The sequence below is a fragment of the Nyctereutes procyonoides genome, unplaced genomic scaffold, assembly GCF_905146905.1.
Source record: "Nyctereutes procyonoides isolate TBG_1078 unplaced genomic scaffold, NYPRO_anot_genome, whole genome shotgun sequence".
NCBI classification, from domain to species: Eukaryota; Metazoa; Chordata; class Mammalia; order Carnivora; family Canidae; genus Nyctereutes; species Nyctereutes procyonoides.
The window spans coordinates 70,083,487-70,102,081 of record NW_026575140.1 but is presented as its reverse complement, the minus strand read 5'-3'; the positions used below and the strand labels follow the sequence as shown (position 1 = coordinate 70,102,081).

The following is an 18,595-nucleotide window of genomic DNA, read 5'->3' as shown; positions in this document are numbered from 1 at the left end:
AACAGAACAAAGTGTTCTGGTGTGAACCAATTCAGAGTAGTTTAGGAGCATTCCTGCCCTCCTTCTCAGTTCCATGCCTGTGTGAGTCTAGCCAGAGGCTTTTTTTTTTTTTTTTAGCCAGAGGCTTTTAATTTATTACATAGTTAACTCACCGAACTTAACCTAAGTGAAAATCGTGTGTCATACTTGATGTAGTGCAAACTGCTTATCTCCCATCATATGTGTGACTTTGGGGAATTAGCATTAATCTTTGTTAAATTTTACTTGATAAAAGTTTGCAATGTGTGTAACTGTCCTTTCTCCATTATGTTGCATGCATAATTGATACCCATGCTTTCATATAGTTTAAGTCAGCGATGATATTGTTGCCTGGGATAGGGTTACATTCAGAGGGTGCTCTGAGGAGTCTGGTACAGTCTTCTATATAGTTTTACTCTGTTCCACTAAGTCAACCCATGCTATACCTGTTGACTTACATATTAGTTTTCTTACACCTAGGATTCTCAGAGCAGAAGACAACTCATGTAGTGTTGCTAGATGCTTTTCTAATCTTTTTATACATATTAGGCTCTAGTTTCTCTCTTACCATTTATTCTTTCTCTTCTGGCTTAGAGATCACTACCTTTGATAAAGAAGAGGGTAATAGAAGGAGTTTAGGGATTTTGTGTTGTCTCTGATATCGGTCAGCCAGCATTCATTCCCTTCCTTCATCTTCTTGATTTAAATATAACCTGAGAATCATATTTTGAATCCTTAATTCTTTTAGGAATCCTCTATTTTCTTTGAATTTTAGTTTTTCTGAAACTTTGTAAGGACTTTTGCCCTTCCTTTTATATATATATATAATATATATATATTATATATGTATATATTTTTTATATATTTTAATGTATATATTTTTTTATTTTTATTTTTTTAATTTATTTATGATGAGAGAGAGAGAGAGAGAGAGAGAGAGAGAAAGAGGCAGAGACACAGGCAGAGGGAGAAGCAGGCTCCATGCACTGGGAGCCTGACGTGGGATTCGATCCCGGGTCTCCAGGATCGCGCCCTGGGCCAAAGGCAGGCGCCAAACCACTGCGCCACCCAGGGATCCCTTAATGTATATTTTAGATATATATGTATATATATATATACACACACACACACATTTTTTTTTAAACTATAATAGAAGAAGAATACAAACCAAAATGATAGCATTGGTCACTTGGGCATGGAGAAAGAAGCTTGTGGATATAGAGAAAGAAAATTTGGCTTTTTCTTTATAAATCTTAGTGGTTTGGGACTTGTCATAACAAGCAAATTTTGTTCTTGCCATGAATGATTTTCTAGAAAGTATCGATTACACATTTTTACCAAGGAGCAGAAATTCTGAACATACAAATAATTGTAGAAGAAATTTGAAAGGTTATCAAAGACTTGCCACCAAAAAGGTCACTAGTCAGGCACAGAGAGTTTATACTCATTTCTGTGTATAATTCAAATTATAGATAATCCCTGTGTTAATCAAACTCTTTCGGTCAATAGAAAAATATGACTATGTCCTACGTAAGTTTTTAAAAACTAGCATGGGGCGCCTGGATGGCTCGGTCAGTTAAGAAAGTGTCTGCTTTCAGGTCCGGTCAGGACCTCAGGGTCCTGGGATCGAGCCCCATGTCAGGCTCCCTGCTCAGTGGGAAACCTGGTTCTCCCTCTCCCTCTGCCTGTCTGCCCCCTGCTCATGCTCTCACACTCCTTCCCTCAAATAAATACATAAATAAAATCTTAAAAAATAGAAATAAAAAAAGCCAGCATAAACAATACCAAAATGTAATAATGATAGTTTACACCCAGAGAAAACACTGTAGAACAATTTTACCTTTGGGTTTTAAATGCAAACATTTACAAAATGTAGTAAATTAAAAATCCAATATCTATAAAAAAGAGACCTTAGGGATCACTGGGTGGCTCAGCAGTTTAGCGCCTGCCTTTGGCCCAGGGTGCGATCCTGGAGTCCCAGGATCGAGTCCCACGTCAGGCTCCTGGCATGGAGCCTACTTCTCCCTCCTCCTGTGTCTCTGTCTCTCTCTCTCGCTATGTCTATCATAAATAAATAAATAAATCTTTAAAAAAAGGGGGGAGACCTTGCTGGGGTGTGGGGCACCTGGATAGCTCAGTGTTTGATTTTCTGCCTTGCTCACATCGTGATCCTGGGGTCCTGGGATCGAGTCCCACATCAGGGTCCCTGCAGGGAACCTTCTTCTCCCTCTGCCTATGTCTCTACCTCTCTCTGTGTCTCTCATGAATAAATAAGTAAAATCTTTTTTTTTTTAATTTTTTATTTATTTATGATAGTCACACAGAGAGAGAGAGGCAGAGACATAGGCAGAGGGAGAAGCAGGCTCCATGCACCAGGAGCCCGACGTGGGATTCGATCCCGGGTCTCTAGGATCACGCCCTGGGCCAAAGGCAGGCGCCAAACCGCTGCGCCACCCAGGGATCCCTTTTTTTTTTTTTTTTAATTTTTTGTTTTATTTTATTTTATTTTTTTTAATTTTTTATTTAAGTAAAATCTTTAAAAAAAAAAAAAAGCCATTGCTTATTCTAGGAGTGCAAAGGTATTTAACATAAGAAAGCTATCAACCAGTTCATTATGTCAGCATATTAAATTGAATTTAATAATAGATTTCATATTAAATTCCATGTCATTAGATATGGAAAATATGACAAAATTCAGTTACCTTTTTTTAATTAAAAACTAAAATAAGAATAGAGTACTTTTGAACAGTATAGTGAAATATGTATATTTGCTAAAAATGTCTCAATGTTGTTTACTTTATTCTCTTTTTAAAACAGATTTGTTTTGCTCTGTGTTAGTAAATTGCAGCTGCCATTTATTGTGAAATGTGTGATGTTCTCTTCCAGTCTTTTTTTTCCTTTACTGTTCCCATGATACTATTCACTTTTACATCTTCACTTAATTCTTCATCGGTAGTATACCTTGTCCATGGTTATTTTTCTTAAATTTAGAAAAATAATTATATTATAATTACAATTAGCATTTCAATTTAATTGCCTTTTACAGTTTATCTAGGTACCAGTGTAGCTTGTGCTGTATGCATAGGTATTCAGATAAATGCATTACAGGGTTACACTGGTGCATAGAAAAAAAATAATTAGAACGGAATGGATCTGTTTACGCTGACTGGCTTGGTGAGGTATTCATGTGACGTACTAGAAATGATGTGTGCCTCTAACATGAGCACTACAGACAGCGTAATAGCTTACATGGTACAGTAGTTAAAGTGAGGTTGCAGTCTTACCGAAACAACGAAGTTGTGCTTAACAAAACTACTTTACACTACTTCCTTTTTTTCTTTTACTTCAAAATTTTTATTCAAAAGATATACAGGTCCCATGTACCCTTCAGCTATTTCCCTCAGCATTAATATCTCGTCTACCTTTAGTATAATACCAAACCCAGCAAATGGACGATGGTCCAATTCAACAGAGCTTATTCAGATTTCACCAGTGTTATCTGCTCTCATTTGTGTGTATGTGTATAGCTCTGTGTAGTTTTATCATACGTAGGTCCACATAGCACCACCATAATCAAGATATGGAACTATTCTATTGCCACAACCTGCTTTGTGTTCTCTCTTTATAATCACATACCCTGACTTCCATTTTTTAAAAATATTTCATTCATTCATTCATTCATTCATTCATTTATTCATTCATTTAGCAAGCACACAAGCAAGGTAAGGGGCAGAAGGAGAGAGATGCAGGGCTTGATCTCATGACCCTGAGGTCATGCATGACCTGAGCTGAAATCAGGAGTCAGGTGCTTAACCAACGAGCCACCCAGGTGCCACTCCTCTTTGCATTCATTTTTAAACTGAAATAGATTAAAAAATCTTAAAAATTCGGTTCCTCAATCACACCAACCACATTTCAAGTACTCAGCAGCCAAGTGTGGTTGGTGGCTGTACAAGTCTAGACTTTGGACATCGTTAAGACTCTCAAGGCTCTGAGATAATATGTTTACTTTCTTTTAAGGTTCTTATCCTCTAAGGTCGGTGAATTGGGACTAGGTTAAAAATAACTTATGTCTTTTATGGTTCCTCTTCCCTCTATGTTGGCTACTGTTTCTTAATTATTTAATTAATTAATAATATATTTTCAATAATTTCATCCAAATATGTTGGGGAAAATAGCCACCATACAATATACTATAGAGGTATTGAAGTACTCTGTTTGCTAGGTTAGTTATCATGCTGTAATGTAAGGTGTTTTTTTGATATTTCACTTAGGATAAACATGCAGCTCCTAGGCAAAGATGACAGAGGATGTTCATTCATTATTAAAGAACTGGGATTTTATTGAAGTGAGTTTCAACTTGGTATGCAGAACTTCGGAGTGCTTGTCGTGTAATTCGATCGGTAGATTTGCAGTAGATGATTACTGTATAATGTGGATGGCTTAATACTTTTTTGTTGTAAAGTACAGGCAGTAAAACAGTGCAGATTGCTCAGTTCAGCAATGAGACTAAAGTAATAATTGTGTGCCATGCTTTGTCCCACGCAGGCAGTTGAGATAGCTGTAGAATGATCTGTGCTGTTTTCTTCCCCATGCTAAAATTTCTAGAATTCTAGAAAACTAGGAAACTTGAGAATAATCTTAACTGTGAATGGCGTCTTGTTTAAAATTTTTTTGTTTGTTTCAGATTTACCTCTTGATACTGACCTAGAAAATGAAAAAACATCTAAGATCATATTGGCTGAGATGCTTGGTGACATGATCTGGGAGGACTTGTCTGAGTGCCTCATTAAAAACTGCTTGGTTTATTCTATCCCAACTAATAGCAGCAAGTTGCAGCAGTATGAAAAGGTGAGTGCAGAGATATTACAGAAGGTTGGAAGAGACTGTAGGTACCTATTGGTATCTTTTGTTTTTCCTTGGGGACCTTTTGCACTTTAGTGAGATTTTTAAGGAAATTATTAATAGGGAGTGAAAGCAAATTCTCTGTTACTTCACTTCTCTCCCTGCTTTCTACCTTTTGATTGGGAAGTATGTTTTCTTTTTAAGTATATTTTCATTAGTAAGATACCTTTGGAAAACAATTGTTCTTTTATATTTGTATCAACTATTGTAGCTACTGTGTGACACTTTACTTTTTTGCTTCTTTTTAGCATTTCCTTGAACACTAAAATAAGTGTATTTATTTTAGAGATCTTTGCACTTTTATTAAGTAGAATCAGAAGTTCATATTGAAAAAAAAAAAAAAGAAGTTCATATTGAAGATAGTATTCCTAATGGATTTGGGGCCAGAAGAATACCTAATATATGTATACCTGCTAACTGCTGGTCTGTTGTAAAACTTAAATGCCTACCTGGTCCCTGTTAGTTTTTGTGTATTGGGTTTGAAATTCCAATACTGAAATGGAATATGTGTATATAATTCTTTCTTTTTTCCCCCTTGTCTCTCTCAGATCATACAGTCCACTGAAGAATTTGAAAAAGCCCTAAAAGAGATGAGGTTTTTAAAAGGAGATACTACGGATTTGCTGAAATATGCCCGCAACATCAATTCTCATTTTGCTAACAAGAAATGTCAGGATGTGATCGTGGCAGCTAGAAACCTAATGACCTCTGAAATTCACAACACTGTGAAGGTACTGGGGCTTATCACGTATTATGTTGTGTTTAGGAGCCGCGTGCATTTTTGAGACAAATTTGGTAGAGTGGAAGAGAGTATGACAGTTGCTGAGCTCAGTGAGAGAAGTTACTCATCTTGCAACGGGTAGTTCTCTCATCTTTCAAGGGGTCCTGATAGCTGCCTCTTCCCTAGGTTACTGTGAGGCCCAGATAAGATAGTGTACCCGAAAGCATAGTATACACTGAAAAACCCAAGTAAATATCATAGATTCCTGTTGTTGAAAATTAACTTTATTACTTGAGTTTTTAATCCACAATTTTGTGACATATGTAATTTGGCTTCTGAGTCCAGAGATTATACATTGCTGTAAAAATGTTGACTTCATCTCTTAGGCTAGCAGAGGCACTAGTTTTGTTGTTGTTGTTGTTTTAAGATCTTATATATTTATTCATGAGAGACAGAGAGAGTAGAGACATAGGCAGAGGGAAAAGCAGGCTCCCTGCAGGGAGCCTGCTGCAGGACTCCATCTGGGGACCTCGGGATCACAACCTGAGCTGAAGGGAGATGCTCAACTGCTTGCTGAGCCACCCAGGTGCCCAGAGGCACTAGTTTTGAAGTCAGAGTAATAAAACAAACAAAAAAGATACAATTTTTGTACAGTACCAACAGTTACCTGCAAAGTCAGTGGGCTCTTTAATTTGCATGAAGGGTAATTTACTCCTTTGACCTTAGATAAGTCGATGTATTTTCTTTTTTTTTCCTTTTATTTTTTTAAATTTATTCATGAGAGACACACACACACAGAGAGAGAGAGAGAGATCGAGGCAGAGACACAGGCAGAGGGAGAAGCAGGCTCCATGCAGGGAGCCTGATGTGGGACTCGATCCTGGGTCTCTAGTATCACGCCCTTGGCTGAAGGTGGCGCTAAACCGCTGAGCCACCCGGGCTGCCCTCTATGTATTTTCTATTTTTTTTTCAAGTTTTACATATATCAAATAATATTTGGTAAGTGTAAGGTATTACTTAAAGTAAAATGTAAACTAAGGTAGTCCCTTAATAGAACATTTCTCAGCTCTTTTTCTCATGTCACAGTGATAGGGATGAGACTCTTCCCTTTGTCTCTTCTTTTTTTTTTTTTCCCCCTTTGTCCCTTCTTTTGCGATATTCCCTTGGAGGTGCCCTGTTACTGTGTCCACCTAACAAAATAGTTCATCAGCCATTTGAGAGGCACAGGTTTGAACACATTTTGAGGTACAGGTTTGAACACATTTTGAGGTATTTTGGATAATTAAGGAGCTGTAATCCACTCAGTACCAGCAACTGCGCTGTGGGGTTTTATTTATTTTTACATAAATATCATTTGATTATGTAATTATCCTGCACAAAATCCAGGGGTTTCCCATTTCATTTAGAAAAAGAGTAGCCTAAAAAAAAAAAGAAAAGAAAAAGAGTAGCCTGACTGTAGTCTCCAAGGCCTTGTAGGGTTTGTCCCACCATTCCTCTCTATCCCATCTCCCATTGCATTCTTCTTCAGTTACTCTGCTGCACACACTTGGGACTCATTGCTGTTCCCTGAAATGGCTCAGCCCACTTGATTGCAGAACCTTTGAATCTCTTGTTCCCTCTTGTTGGAACATGTTTACCTGTATGACTAGGGGTATGACTGTTCCCCTTCTTGGCAATTCTTTTTAAAATTGTGACCTCCTCCTATTACTATGCCCTTTTTTCCTTGCTTTTATTTTTCTTTGAATCTCTTATTATTTATTGTTTCTTTCTCTCTGGAAAATAAGCTCCACGTGGGCTTTTTTTTTCTTCCCCACTGTTTTGTCTACTGTCGTATCTCCGGTACCAAGAGAATACTGGTACATAGTACTATGTACTTAGTGCTCAGTAAATATCTAGCAAATGAGTTCATATATGACCCACTTTCCTGTCTCATGACTTCTTGATGTAAATAGGATTGTTACTGGATTGCTCTGTGGCCCTGGGCCAAATCTTTTAACCTTTTGGACCTCATTTTCCTCTTCTGTAATGTGACAGAATTGAACGAGACAATCTCTGAGCTCCGTATACTCAACTAGCTCTGACACTGTGACTGCATTTTCCTCAAGAACTCAAATCCTAATAGTAGCTTTCTCTAGGTCAGGGTTTCTCAGTAGTGGCACTGTTGACATTTGGGACTAGGTAATTCTTTGCTGTTGGTTGGGGTGGGGGGGGCTCTTTTGTAGGATGCTTAGTAGTAGTATACCTAACCTTTACCCACTAGATGCCAGTAGCACTTCTCCCAGTGGTGACAATGAAAAATATCTCCAGACATTGCCAGATGTCCTCCAGAGGGCAAAATTGTTCCTGTTTGAGAACCACTGCTCTGGATTTGATCCTGATTCTTTCTGTTGGCATTTAGGCCCTGGGATTAGATCTTCTCCATTGCCCAACTTTGAAAAGATCCTCTTCCTTTTTCTAAAAACCATTTTCAGCTAAATGGCCTTTCATTGTTTTCATCTAAATTCCCTCTAAACCATTCCTTGTGTATAGCCACTATTTTCCCCTAAGATCTAAAGCTACGTTTTGTTGTGGGTCTTGTTTTGACATTTTAACCTGACAGGCAGCAGATTAGATCTTACATGCTTCCATCACGGGTTCCCTCACCTTCCTTAAGAAATCACTTAATTGGGTCACGTGTATTTTGGGCCTACTCTTTTTCAGACAAACATTAGCATTTTTTAAATCACCTCTATAATGTTTTCCTTCTACTCTCTTAGCCATAAATTTGCCGACCCTGAGACATTTGTATTGTCACTTAAACTTCTTAATAGCCCTTTGAAGTAGGTTTTATTATATCATTTTATAGATCAGGAAGGCAAATTTGGTGACATAACCATTTTTTTAGAACTTGGAGCTTTTTCTGTTAGAAATGTGGTGGGGAGTCCAGCATGTGCAGAACAGGGCTGCTGCTCTTGCAGCGGAGCCTGCTGTTCCCACCTGCTTAATCTCTTTTTTTTTTTCCCTTGGCCCTTCTGGTATGTTTGGAAAATGAGGTTTGAAGACCATTATTGTAGGACAATTTCTTCACTTTACTATGAGAAAATTGAGGACTAGAGAGATTAAGTGACTTTGTTAAAAGTCAGATTTAAAAATATCACTGATGTTTGCAGCCTAGCAGCCTGGTGTTTTTTCAGGGTCTTGATACATCTAGGAATTTCCATTCTGTATAAATGTAAGGGAAGCTTTTTTGGTTTTGATTTGAAGTTTTGTTTTGTTTAGTGGACGATATGCTAGCCTGAATGGGTTATTTTTTAGACTGAACCAACACACGTTCCTGGTAGGAAATAATGTGTTTAATGACAACAGGACACACAATTATACTTGTCTGTGATAATTTCATAGTTTGGCCTGAGAAAGATGATTTCTGGAGGTCCTTTCATTTACCTGAAATCTTGGGCCAGTTTCCACCATTATGAAGAATACACAGAAGAAATGGAAGAATGCCATAGTAAAGGGGATTCTTTATTTTCTTATGACATGCTCTTACCCAAGATTGAGCAGTCATTAAAATCATTTCCGTATTTATTCAAATCTTTTGATTGTTCTGTAGAGCCACAGCTGGGTCATCATGCAGGCCACCAGCATCTCATCGTTTCTGTATGTTTGCCTTTGCATTATTCTCAGGACAATACATTTTCTGTGTTTTGTGTTTGAATCTTAGATTACTCCTGATTATAAGATAAGTGTGCCAGTCTTACCCTGTCCTGAGAAGGATGAGAAGCCACAAGTACAAAATATGTCCAAAACTCAGTTTAATGAGGTGGTGAATTTAGAGCCTGAAAATACATTGGACCAACATTCCTTTTCTTTGCCCACGTGCCGCATCAGTGAATCTGTGAAGCAGTTAATGGAACTTGCCTATCAGACTTTAGTAGAGGCAACAACCAGCAGTGATCAGTGGTAAGCGTTCTGAAAACGGCAGTGACTGGGTTAAATGCATATCGAACCTAGACATTTATTAAGAAAATTAGTTGGAATTCTTTGGGTTCTCTTATCCTAACATTAGTTAGTATTTTTTTTCCTAGAAAAACAGTGCAGCACACAGATACATACTGATAATTAACTTTTATTTACAGTAGCATGTACTTCTCACAGCATATGTTTAAAATGGAAACGTGTATGGATGACGAGTGGAGTTTCTTTAACAATCACTTTTTTTTTACAAAAAGCTCTTTTAATTTTTGTTTGACTTTTACTTTTTATATGAATTGAATGATGTTATATGAGAAGGCACACGTAAAGAAGTTAGAATACCACTTCGAAAATGATCAGTACTCAAATGTTTATTTTATTATTACCGGTGGCGGTGGTAATAATGGTTATTACACCATCTACTCCAGTCTGCCCCGGCCTTTTAGCTTAGAATTCATTTTACCTTTTGAAAAACAGACCCTAATTATACTTAATTTACATTTTTAAAAAAGATGATTTATTCATGAGAGATACAGAGAAAGGCAGAGAGACACAGGCAGAGGAAGAAGCAGGCTCTTCAAGGGGGGGCCTTATGCGGGATTCGATCCCAGGACCTCAGGATCACATCCTGAGCTGAAGGCAGATGCTCAGCTGCTGAGCCATCCAGGTGCCCCTATGTTTTTGTTTTTAATGCAATAATGGTTTGTTGGAAGGCCAAAGGTAGAAGGAAAAGCATGGAATGTTCTGGAGATCTGATTTTACCCTTGTAGGATGATTTCTCTTAATCTACACTATATTCAGGTACCTCCAACTCTAGTCCACATCTCGTTCTGAATCTCTTTTTGCTTTGTGAGCACCTCTCCTACTCTTAGAATTGAGAAGATGTAGAGCAGACTGACAAAAGTCTCTCTAGTTTGAATCTGTGGGTAGCAGTTCTTTACTTTTCATCCTTACAGGAGAGAACAGTCCCACCTGGACCTGACTTAACCACATTGCATCTCAGGTGGGCTTCCAGAGCTTTCATTTCGATCTCTACCTGCAAACAAACCCCTTTATTTTATTCTGCACTAGAAAGAATATATTTACCAAGATATTTCCATGACTTCAGTGAATGGTTGTGTTCACAAGTCCATCCAATTTTAAATATAAGTAGGAAGAAAAATAACATGTAAAAAGTATATACTCCTTTGGCAAAATAAATTTAAGAGTAACTGTTATTTCACCTGATATATGTTAGACCAGAAGTTAGAGATACAAGGCAGTATTTCCTCCATTTTTTGATAACACAGAACACCAAACAGTCGTTTTGTGTGCCATGTATCTATATGCATTCTTTCCTCCAAAACAAATAGTTTTTTACCAGGACAGACAAACACAGGCATGTTATAACTCACTTCCCTATTACCAAACCTTGTATAGCAACACGTGCAGCAAAAATAAAATGAAATAATCTCATCAGGTATCTTAGTAATCAGGTAGTAACAGTGTTTTGGGATCTAGTAACCATGAGTTGCTTTTCTAAATATTTGTGGAATTCCTGTGACTTATTCAAGGTACATACATAGTTTAAGATACTCCTATGTGGAAAAAAAAAAAAAGATATTCCTTTGTGGAAGTAAGCTGTACAAACCGTATATTTGCTCTGAGTGCATTTTAATAATAATATTCAGGTGTTCTAAGGCCAGATTTAAAGGGCAAAAAATTTTGAGGTTAGATCCTATCCTAGAAATGTTGATTCATCTCCTTGCATTGGGGGAAGAAGGAGAAAAGGTGAAAGCTGAAAGTCAGACTGATTCTAAAAGAACCAAGTGAATGCCTTTATTGATACCTTGCCCTTTGCAGAGTGCGTCAGTGAGCAGGTGACATTTGCTTGAGGCTTAGCTCCATTTGTTACTGAAGGGATACTCTGGGTATTGGCAGAACACAAATTGATAATGGGAAAGAGGCTTTGGGCTAATGCTGCTGTGCTTAAAATTATTAGTAGATCCAGGTTTTTAGAACTGCAGTCTAGTTAGCAAATACTGGTGGAGAATATTTTTCTACCTAGATTAAGGGTGTTTTCAGCACTGACCAAGGCAGTGTTCTCTTAAACTGTAGTTTAGTTAGTGCACATTAGTTGATAACTAAGTTAGTTATCAACTAATGTGCACCGAGTTTGACCTTTTTTCTCATTGTCAGTATCCTTATGCATTTCTGTTGAAACTTTTTTTCTTCAGTGCTGTTCAACTTTTCTACTCCGTGAGGAACATCTTCCATTTGTTCCATGATGTTGTACCAACATATCACAAGTAAGTGATATGTGTCTGATTTCTGTATGATATGATGTGTCTAAAATGTAAGTTGGGTTAAAACCACCAATTTTATATTTCCACCAAAAATATTTGGGTTACTGAAATTCACAATGAACTGGAATAAACCACTAAAAAACCACATGTTTAAAGAATATTGGTTATTAAAGTCTAAACATCAATATAGTTTAAAATTTCCCAGGTGACTCTGATCTGCAGCCATTTTGGAAACTAGTGAATTAGAAGAGTTGAGTGCCTGGTTGTGTAAGTGAAAAAGGGAATTTGGAGGAAGAGGAAGTGAGTCCCCACTTCCACAGACTTGTCAGCCTTAGATTTGAAGGGAATTACTGTGTACCACTCTGCTAGGTTTGCATACATAGAGTCAGACACGTGAACATCTGGGTTCCCTTGCCCTTTCTTTTTTGTTAATCTGGAATCGTCTTTCAGGACCTGGTTGCACTCAGAACAGCCTCACACTGCCTGGGATGGGAGTGATGAGACTATATCTCGTCATATATTTGTACAGGAGACAGTTGTTAAAGCCTCTAAGTATGTTAAAAGAGAAGTAACTTTTCATCCACCTCAGCTTCAACAATTTGTGATTTCTTTCTTCCTTTTCACCTAGGGAAAACCTTCAAACACTGCCCCAGTTGGCTGCCATTCACCACAACAACTGTATGTATATTGCTCACCACTTGCTGACCCTGGGGCATCAGTTCAGATCACGTCTGGCCCCCATTCTTTGTGATGGCACTGCTACTTTTGTGGATCTTGTACCCAGCTTCAGGAGACTCGGTAACGCATACCTTAAATTGAGGAAAACATACTGATTATGCAGCTTTTCGGCCTAGTATCTTTGTAATTTGTGAGTTAGGCAGGTAGAAGTTAGGTGGTGGTCCTGAGGTATATTGGAAAGTGGGAGAGCATTCAGTTTGCAACTGTTCCCATTTATTTAATTTTATAAAGTGAATGTAGTCTTTGTGGAAGTATTACTTTTTCATGACATGGTTTCATGGTACGTTAGACATCCAAGCTGCATTGCTGGTGCACAGTGAATTCACCAAATCAGAGTCTTGTCAGCAGAATAACACGTAATGAGATTTGTATTGTGATAATTCTGTTAGCATTGTCGGTAAGAGCTTACTAATGTCAGGGCTTGTTCTTTTGCAAAACCTTAGGGTAGCTCTCCATTCTACTACCTAGCTTTACTTGGGATTATTAAAAATCAAAAGAAATGAAGTGTGGGATGAATCAATATGTTTACTATAATGATAGCCTAAGAAAAGCAGAGAACGTATATGATTCACTTAGCTTTTTATTTCATGACTTTTCCCTTAGGTGGCATAGATATATCAGAAAAATAAGTAGCTGCTTCTGAATAAGTAATGTTTCTTATCTGACCCTGTACAGACTATTGGGAAAGACTTATTATCCTGAGAGTGGGCTTGGAGGGACTGGCTAATGTATTAGAAGTGATTATTTCTAGCAACCTTAAAACAGCTTTATGATGTCATCTGGCAAGCAGTTTCAAATAAGCAGAATAATGTATGATTCATGGTTGTCTCCCATCTTCCACCCTGGATTTGTAGTGTGTAATTGAACAACTTTTAGAATTCTTTATTCTACTTCCCCACCATAGGGACAGAGTGTTTTTTGGCTCAAATGAGGGCACAGAAGGGAGAACTCCTGGAAAGATTATCAAGTGCTAGAAACTTTTCCAACATGGATGACGAAGAGAATTATTCTGCAGCAAGTAAAGCAGTCCGGCAGGTGGGAACTGCTTTCAGCTCTGAAATTTGTGCTCTTTCTCTAGATAATCTCCCCCTTGTGTTTTGTTTTTTTTTTTTTTCTAAGATTTTATTTATTTATTTATTCATGAGAGACAGAGATTGAGAGAGAGGCAGAGACACAGGCAGAGACAGAAGCAGGATCCATGCAGGGAGCCCGACGTGGGACTCGATCCCGGGTCTCCAGGATCAAGCCCTGGGCTGAAGGCGGCGCTAAACCGCTGAGCTACCGGGGCTGCCCTCCCCCTTGTGTTTTAAGCAGCAAAGAATATGTAGCTCACTTGATTCACCACAACCCCCATCAGAAAATACAGATACCTTTTACAGTCACGTTTACAGTCTTCCCTTTCCTTGTCCCACCAAGCCAACAGGAAGCTATCTTTCTACCCACCCAATAACGTGACTAGTTATTAATAAGTCTGTCATAGCAAGGTTTTGATCCATAAACTTGAGTTTGAGAAATTTGAAATACTAGCTTTTATTTCAGTGTCCCTCTCTCCTATATGATTTGTCGTGGTTCTTTCTGTTTTGTGTGTGTGTGTTTTTTTTAATGAGCACATGGATTTTATTTATTGATTGATATTTTTTATTGAAGTGAAAACTACATACAGTATTATATTGATTTCACATCTACAGTATAGTAAGTTCACAATTCTGTACATTTTTCAATGCTCGTGATTTATCTTTTTTTAAAAAAAGATTTTATTTATTTATTCATGACAGAGAGAGAGACAGAGACAGAGACAGAGGGAGAAGCAGGCTCCATGCAGGGAGACGGGTCCCGGGATCCCATGCAGGGATCCCGGGTCTCCAGGATCACGACCTGGGCTGAAGGCAGACGCTTAACTGCTGAGCCTCCCAGGCGTCCATATGATTTATTTTCTTACAGTGGTTTCCCGTTCTCAGGATAAATGTACATTTCATCCAGCAGGGATATTACCAGAGTCATATATTCAAGAAGCTCATACTTTTGATGACTTCACCTCACCTTCATATAATGCCTCTTTTCCCATACACGCGTGATAAATGTGAATGTAAAAAATAGAGTTGCAACAGTCTCTCTTTCACATCAACAGCTATATTCTCCTGACAGGTACTACACCAGCTGAAGAGACTTGGAATCGTGTGGCAGGATGTCCTGCCAGTGAATATATATTGCAAGGCTATGGGGACTTTACTCAATACGGCAATTTCTGAGATCATTGGCAGAATCACTGCTCTAGAGGTAAAAGGCCATTAGGTGCTTCACCAGACTTGGGATGGCAGTTCTTGCCTCCGATTGTTGCTTTACTAAGAAAATGATGTTGAAATCTCATTTCTAGTCAACACAGATGGTAGAAGAAATTGCTCATGTTTTATGTCTAACTCATTATACTGTTATTTTTTTTTCAGTTTCGTCTTAATTCTGTTTTGCTAGAGACATGCTAATTTCTATCTTTTATACTTAAATAAGAAAGTAGGATTATACTGCTTTTCCCTTTAGCATCTGTGTGAATTATGGAGGAGGAGTCTGGAAACTGGGTAGTCCCTAGATGTATTGTAAGGTAGGAAGTCCTATATTTATTTAATTTGCAAGTGCATGAAATTTTGTGGTAAAGTGAAGTGCAGCCTGGTGCAGGTACTTTTGTAACACACTGTTGCAGTTGGGATTTTAAATGTGAGCCAATGTGCAGGTTGCCTGGATTCTGCCAGCTGATGTCTCTAAAGCATAGATTGGTTAAGTCCTTGTTTATAAAAATATCCCCTGCTTTGCAGCAAGTGGTGCAGCATTCTGCTGGAGAAATGGGCTCTTTCATGCAGGCAAACTAAATTATTGACAATCTGTTGAAACATATTTTGTGTCATTCTAGCTTTAGGAGTATTGTCAGAAAGCTGCTGATACCTTCTTATGTCTGTTAAGGTGTACTAAATTGGTTGGAAAACATGTTGCTATAGCTGACCCCTTGGATAGCATGCACCAGAGATTTGCCCTTTCCTTACTGGTGAGCTGGCCCAATTCTTTTCTTTTGTGTTCCCTCTCTGCAAAACCAGGACATCTCTACTGAAGATGGTGATAGATTGTATTCCTTATGCAAAACAGTGATGGATGAGGGACCCCACGTATTCGCACCTCTGTCTGAAGAAAGCAAGAACACGAAATACCAAGAAGAAGTTCCAGTCTATGTGCCAAAATGGATGCCATTCAAAGAATTGATGATGATGTTACAAGCCAGCCTGCAAGAAATTGGGGATCGGTGGGTATAACCCTTTTTATAGGGGATTATCACTCATATGCTCTCTCTTTCTCTCTTTCTCTGTCTCTCCAAAGATAGCTACAAAGTATTAGTGCCATTGATAGCAGTACTTTTCTCTGTTTCTTAATTTTGCTTAGGAAAGAGTTTCATATTGAGTAGCAGTAGTTGAGGCCTTTGCATGGCCTGTAATAGTGTAGATTTCATTACCACTTTCTCATATTTGATAACATAAAGGCTTTTTCATGTTATTTTGGTCTTGAGCATATTGTTCTGACACACTGCACCAATGATCTTACATTTGTAAGAAGTACAACCTTCTGACCTGGATGGAAATTGTTGCCTGTTTTAACCCAACGGTGAATCCATTTTAATATTGGCTTTGATTTGTTAACATAAAAGTGACTTTTATTTGTATGGAATAGTCAGCATCAAACCACTGTTTGATCGACCAGCAGTTCTTCTGTAGGGAGTACAGTGGCTTTAGAGATTAAGCATCATACACATAGAGAGGATTCATCTTTTCTTAAATAAAGTGCCTGATATTTTTCTCCGACACCAGAGACCATCAGTTAATGTTGCCATGTGCAGTAGTTGTATGCTTTATTGCATCATACTTAGTGTGCAGAGCTCATTGATGCTGCACAGAAAAGATAAGATATGGGTTACACATTTATGGATGCTCCCATTATTGTCTGGTAAATTGTTGATGAGTATGCATACTTTGCAGAGGAAACTCCCTGAGTAGGCCTTAAGGTCCTTCTCCGTCCTTACAGCTACTTGTCTGCCTGCTTTGGCTTGCTTTATTACTTTATTAAAGATGCTCCAGTGCATTAGAGCAGTCTTCACAGATGTGTCTGAGTTGTTCTCAACATATGTTGTCCATCTTAAAAAATGAAAATGAGATTTCTGCCTGAAAAAAAATCACATCAAAATACTTGCAATTACATTAGTACAAAATTTGATTTATTTATTTGTTATTTACAAGTCCTTAGTGGGTAATAAGATGTCTTTAGGTAAGACTCCAGAGGCAGCAGATAAGACATTTTCTTTCTGCAGTTATAAAGGACATTGCTGCAGCCTCGTAATCATTAATTCTTTTTTGTGACAACAGTTATAGTACTAGTGTATCTTAGCTTCTTGTTTTCTGCCTATAAGGAATTCAGTAAACACAGAGATCTCAGTAAACATAGGGATGGTAACTAATGGGGAAAATTTTTTACTGAAGAAGCTACCTCCAGTTGTGTAGTTTAAGTGTTTTAATATTATAAAAATATACATATGAAGGAATATAGTATATATACATAATCTACTTACAGTTTAAAGAAAACCAGTAGTGTTTGTGTACCTACTACCTAATGTAAGAAAGATATTACCTGTCCTGTGAAGACTCCCGTATTCCCCTCTCCAGATGTTTCTCACCAAACAGCCACAAACAGTCTTGAATTTTGTGGTACTTCTCTCCTTTCCTTTCTTTATAGTTTCACCACACTTTCACATATCTGTGAACAATATAGTTTAGACTTGCTCGTGTTTGAACTTTCTATAAATGGAATTTTCTATCACCTGCTTCTTTTGTTCAATATTTTGTTTCTGATCATTTATTTTTCTTCTATTGTAAAATGCCTGTTCGTGTGGTTTTTGCCCTTTATCCTATGGGGTTGTTTGTGATTTCATTATTGATTCATGGGAATTTACTATGTATTTTTTATACCAGTCCTTTGTTGGTTAAAGTTTGTTGCCTGTGGCTTATTTTTAAAAACAGTTACTGATCCCAAGATTCCATGTAACCATATGAGGATGTGGCCATAATTCTCAAGTTCAAACAGGACTTAGTATAGAATAAGAGGGAATAGTCTTATCTTCCCAACCTGATCTCTTCATCTAACTGTGCTGATACCAGGATGCCTCCAAGAAGCAGAAGAAGTTAAAGAGATAGAGTAGTAGAGCCATCAAGAGGGAGAAGGATGCCAGGATTTGTTTTACTTTTATTTAAGACAAATAAGCATTTGGGAACAGATAAGCAGTTTTAAAATCTTGCTTATACAGAGACATAAGAGGAAATAGAATTTTATCTTTTGTTTTGCAGGTGGGCAGATGGAAAGGGGCCCTTGGCAGCTGCATTCTCTTCCAGTGAAGTAAAAGCTTTAATTCGTGCCTTGTTCCAGAACACAGAAAGAAGAGCAGCTGCCCTTGCTAAGATTAAATAGCTGTATCTTCCTAAGAAAGCCATGTCTTGACTGTGTGGATTCCTCTCTTGGCATAATTATTCCTTAAAGACTTCTTGGAATCATCTGCTAGTTTCGGTGAACCAGTTTATCATGGAAGTTTGATTTCACCTAAGAACGCCTTACCTTCTGGCTTGTATGAGGCTTTGTTGAAGAACTGGATGTTAAGATGAGCTGTCAAGCAAAACACCCCAATTTGTCGTCTTTCTGGCCACCATCCCTTGATAAGAAAGTATAGGGTAGCACTATTTCATGTTGCTCTGGGCCTTCTGGGAACTGACTCCATTGCAGATGGAGGCCCTGGCCTCAGATTGACAAATTCAGGGAATCCCAAGAGATTGGGGCAAGGGGAGAACTTGTGAGCAGATGGGAGATATATTTTGGGGGATAGGGGAACTGTATTTGTCCTTGCTGGATTAAGGAGACTTCCTTTAATATTTCTTTCCAATAAATAATGCTTTTCAGA

General features: G+C 38.0%; 1 protein-coding gene across 2 annotated transcripts in view; it reads left to right on the top strand.

Moving 5' to 3' along the window:
• The window catches only part of ZW10 (zw10 kinetochore protein), a 31,076-nt gene extending 12,481 nt beyond the window's left edge, over window positions 1-18,595 (top strand). For both annotated transcript variants that reach the window (XM_055306407.1, XM_055306406.1), the window contains 9 exons: window positions 4,706-4,869; window positions 5,472-5,654; window positions 9,345-9,583; window positions 11,812-11,883; window positions 12,509-12,678; window positions 13,523-13,653; window positions 14,764-14,895; window positions 15,702-15,904; window positions 17,991-18,595. In XM_055306407.1, the coding sequence (XP_055162382.1) occupies window positions 4,706-4,869; window positions 5,472-5,654; window positions 9,345-9,583; window positions 11,812-11,883; window positions 12,509-12,678; window positions 13,523-13,653; window positions 14,764-14,895; window positions 15,702-15,904; window positions 17,991-18,111 (1,415 nt within the window). In that variant the 3' untranslated portion in view covers window positions 18,112-18,595. The remainder of the gene's footprint in view (window positions 1-4,705; window positions 4,870-5,471; window positions 5,655-9,344; window positions 9,584-11,811; window positions 11,884-12,508; window positions 12,679-13,522; window positions 13,654-14,763; window positions 14,896-15,701; window positions 15,905-17,990) is intronic.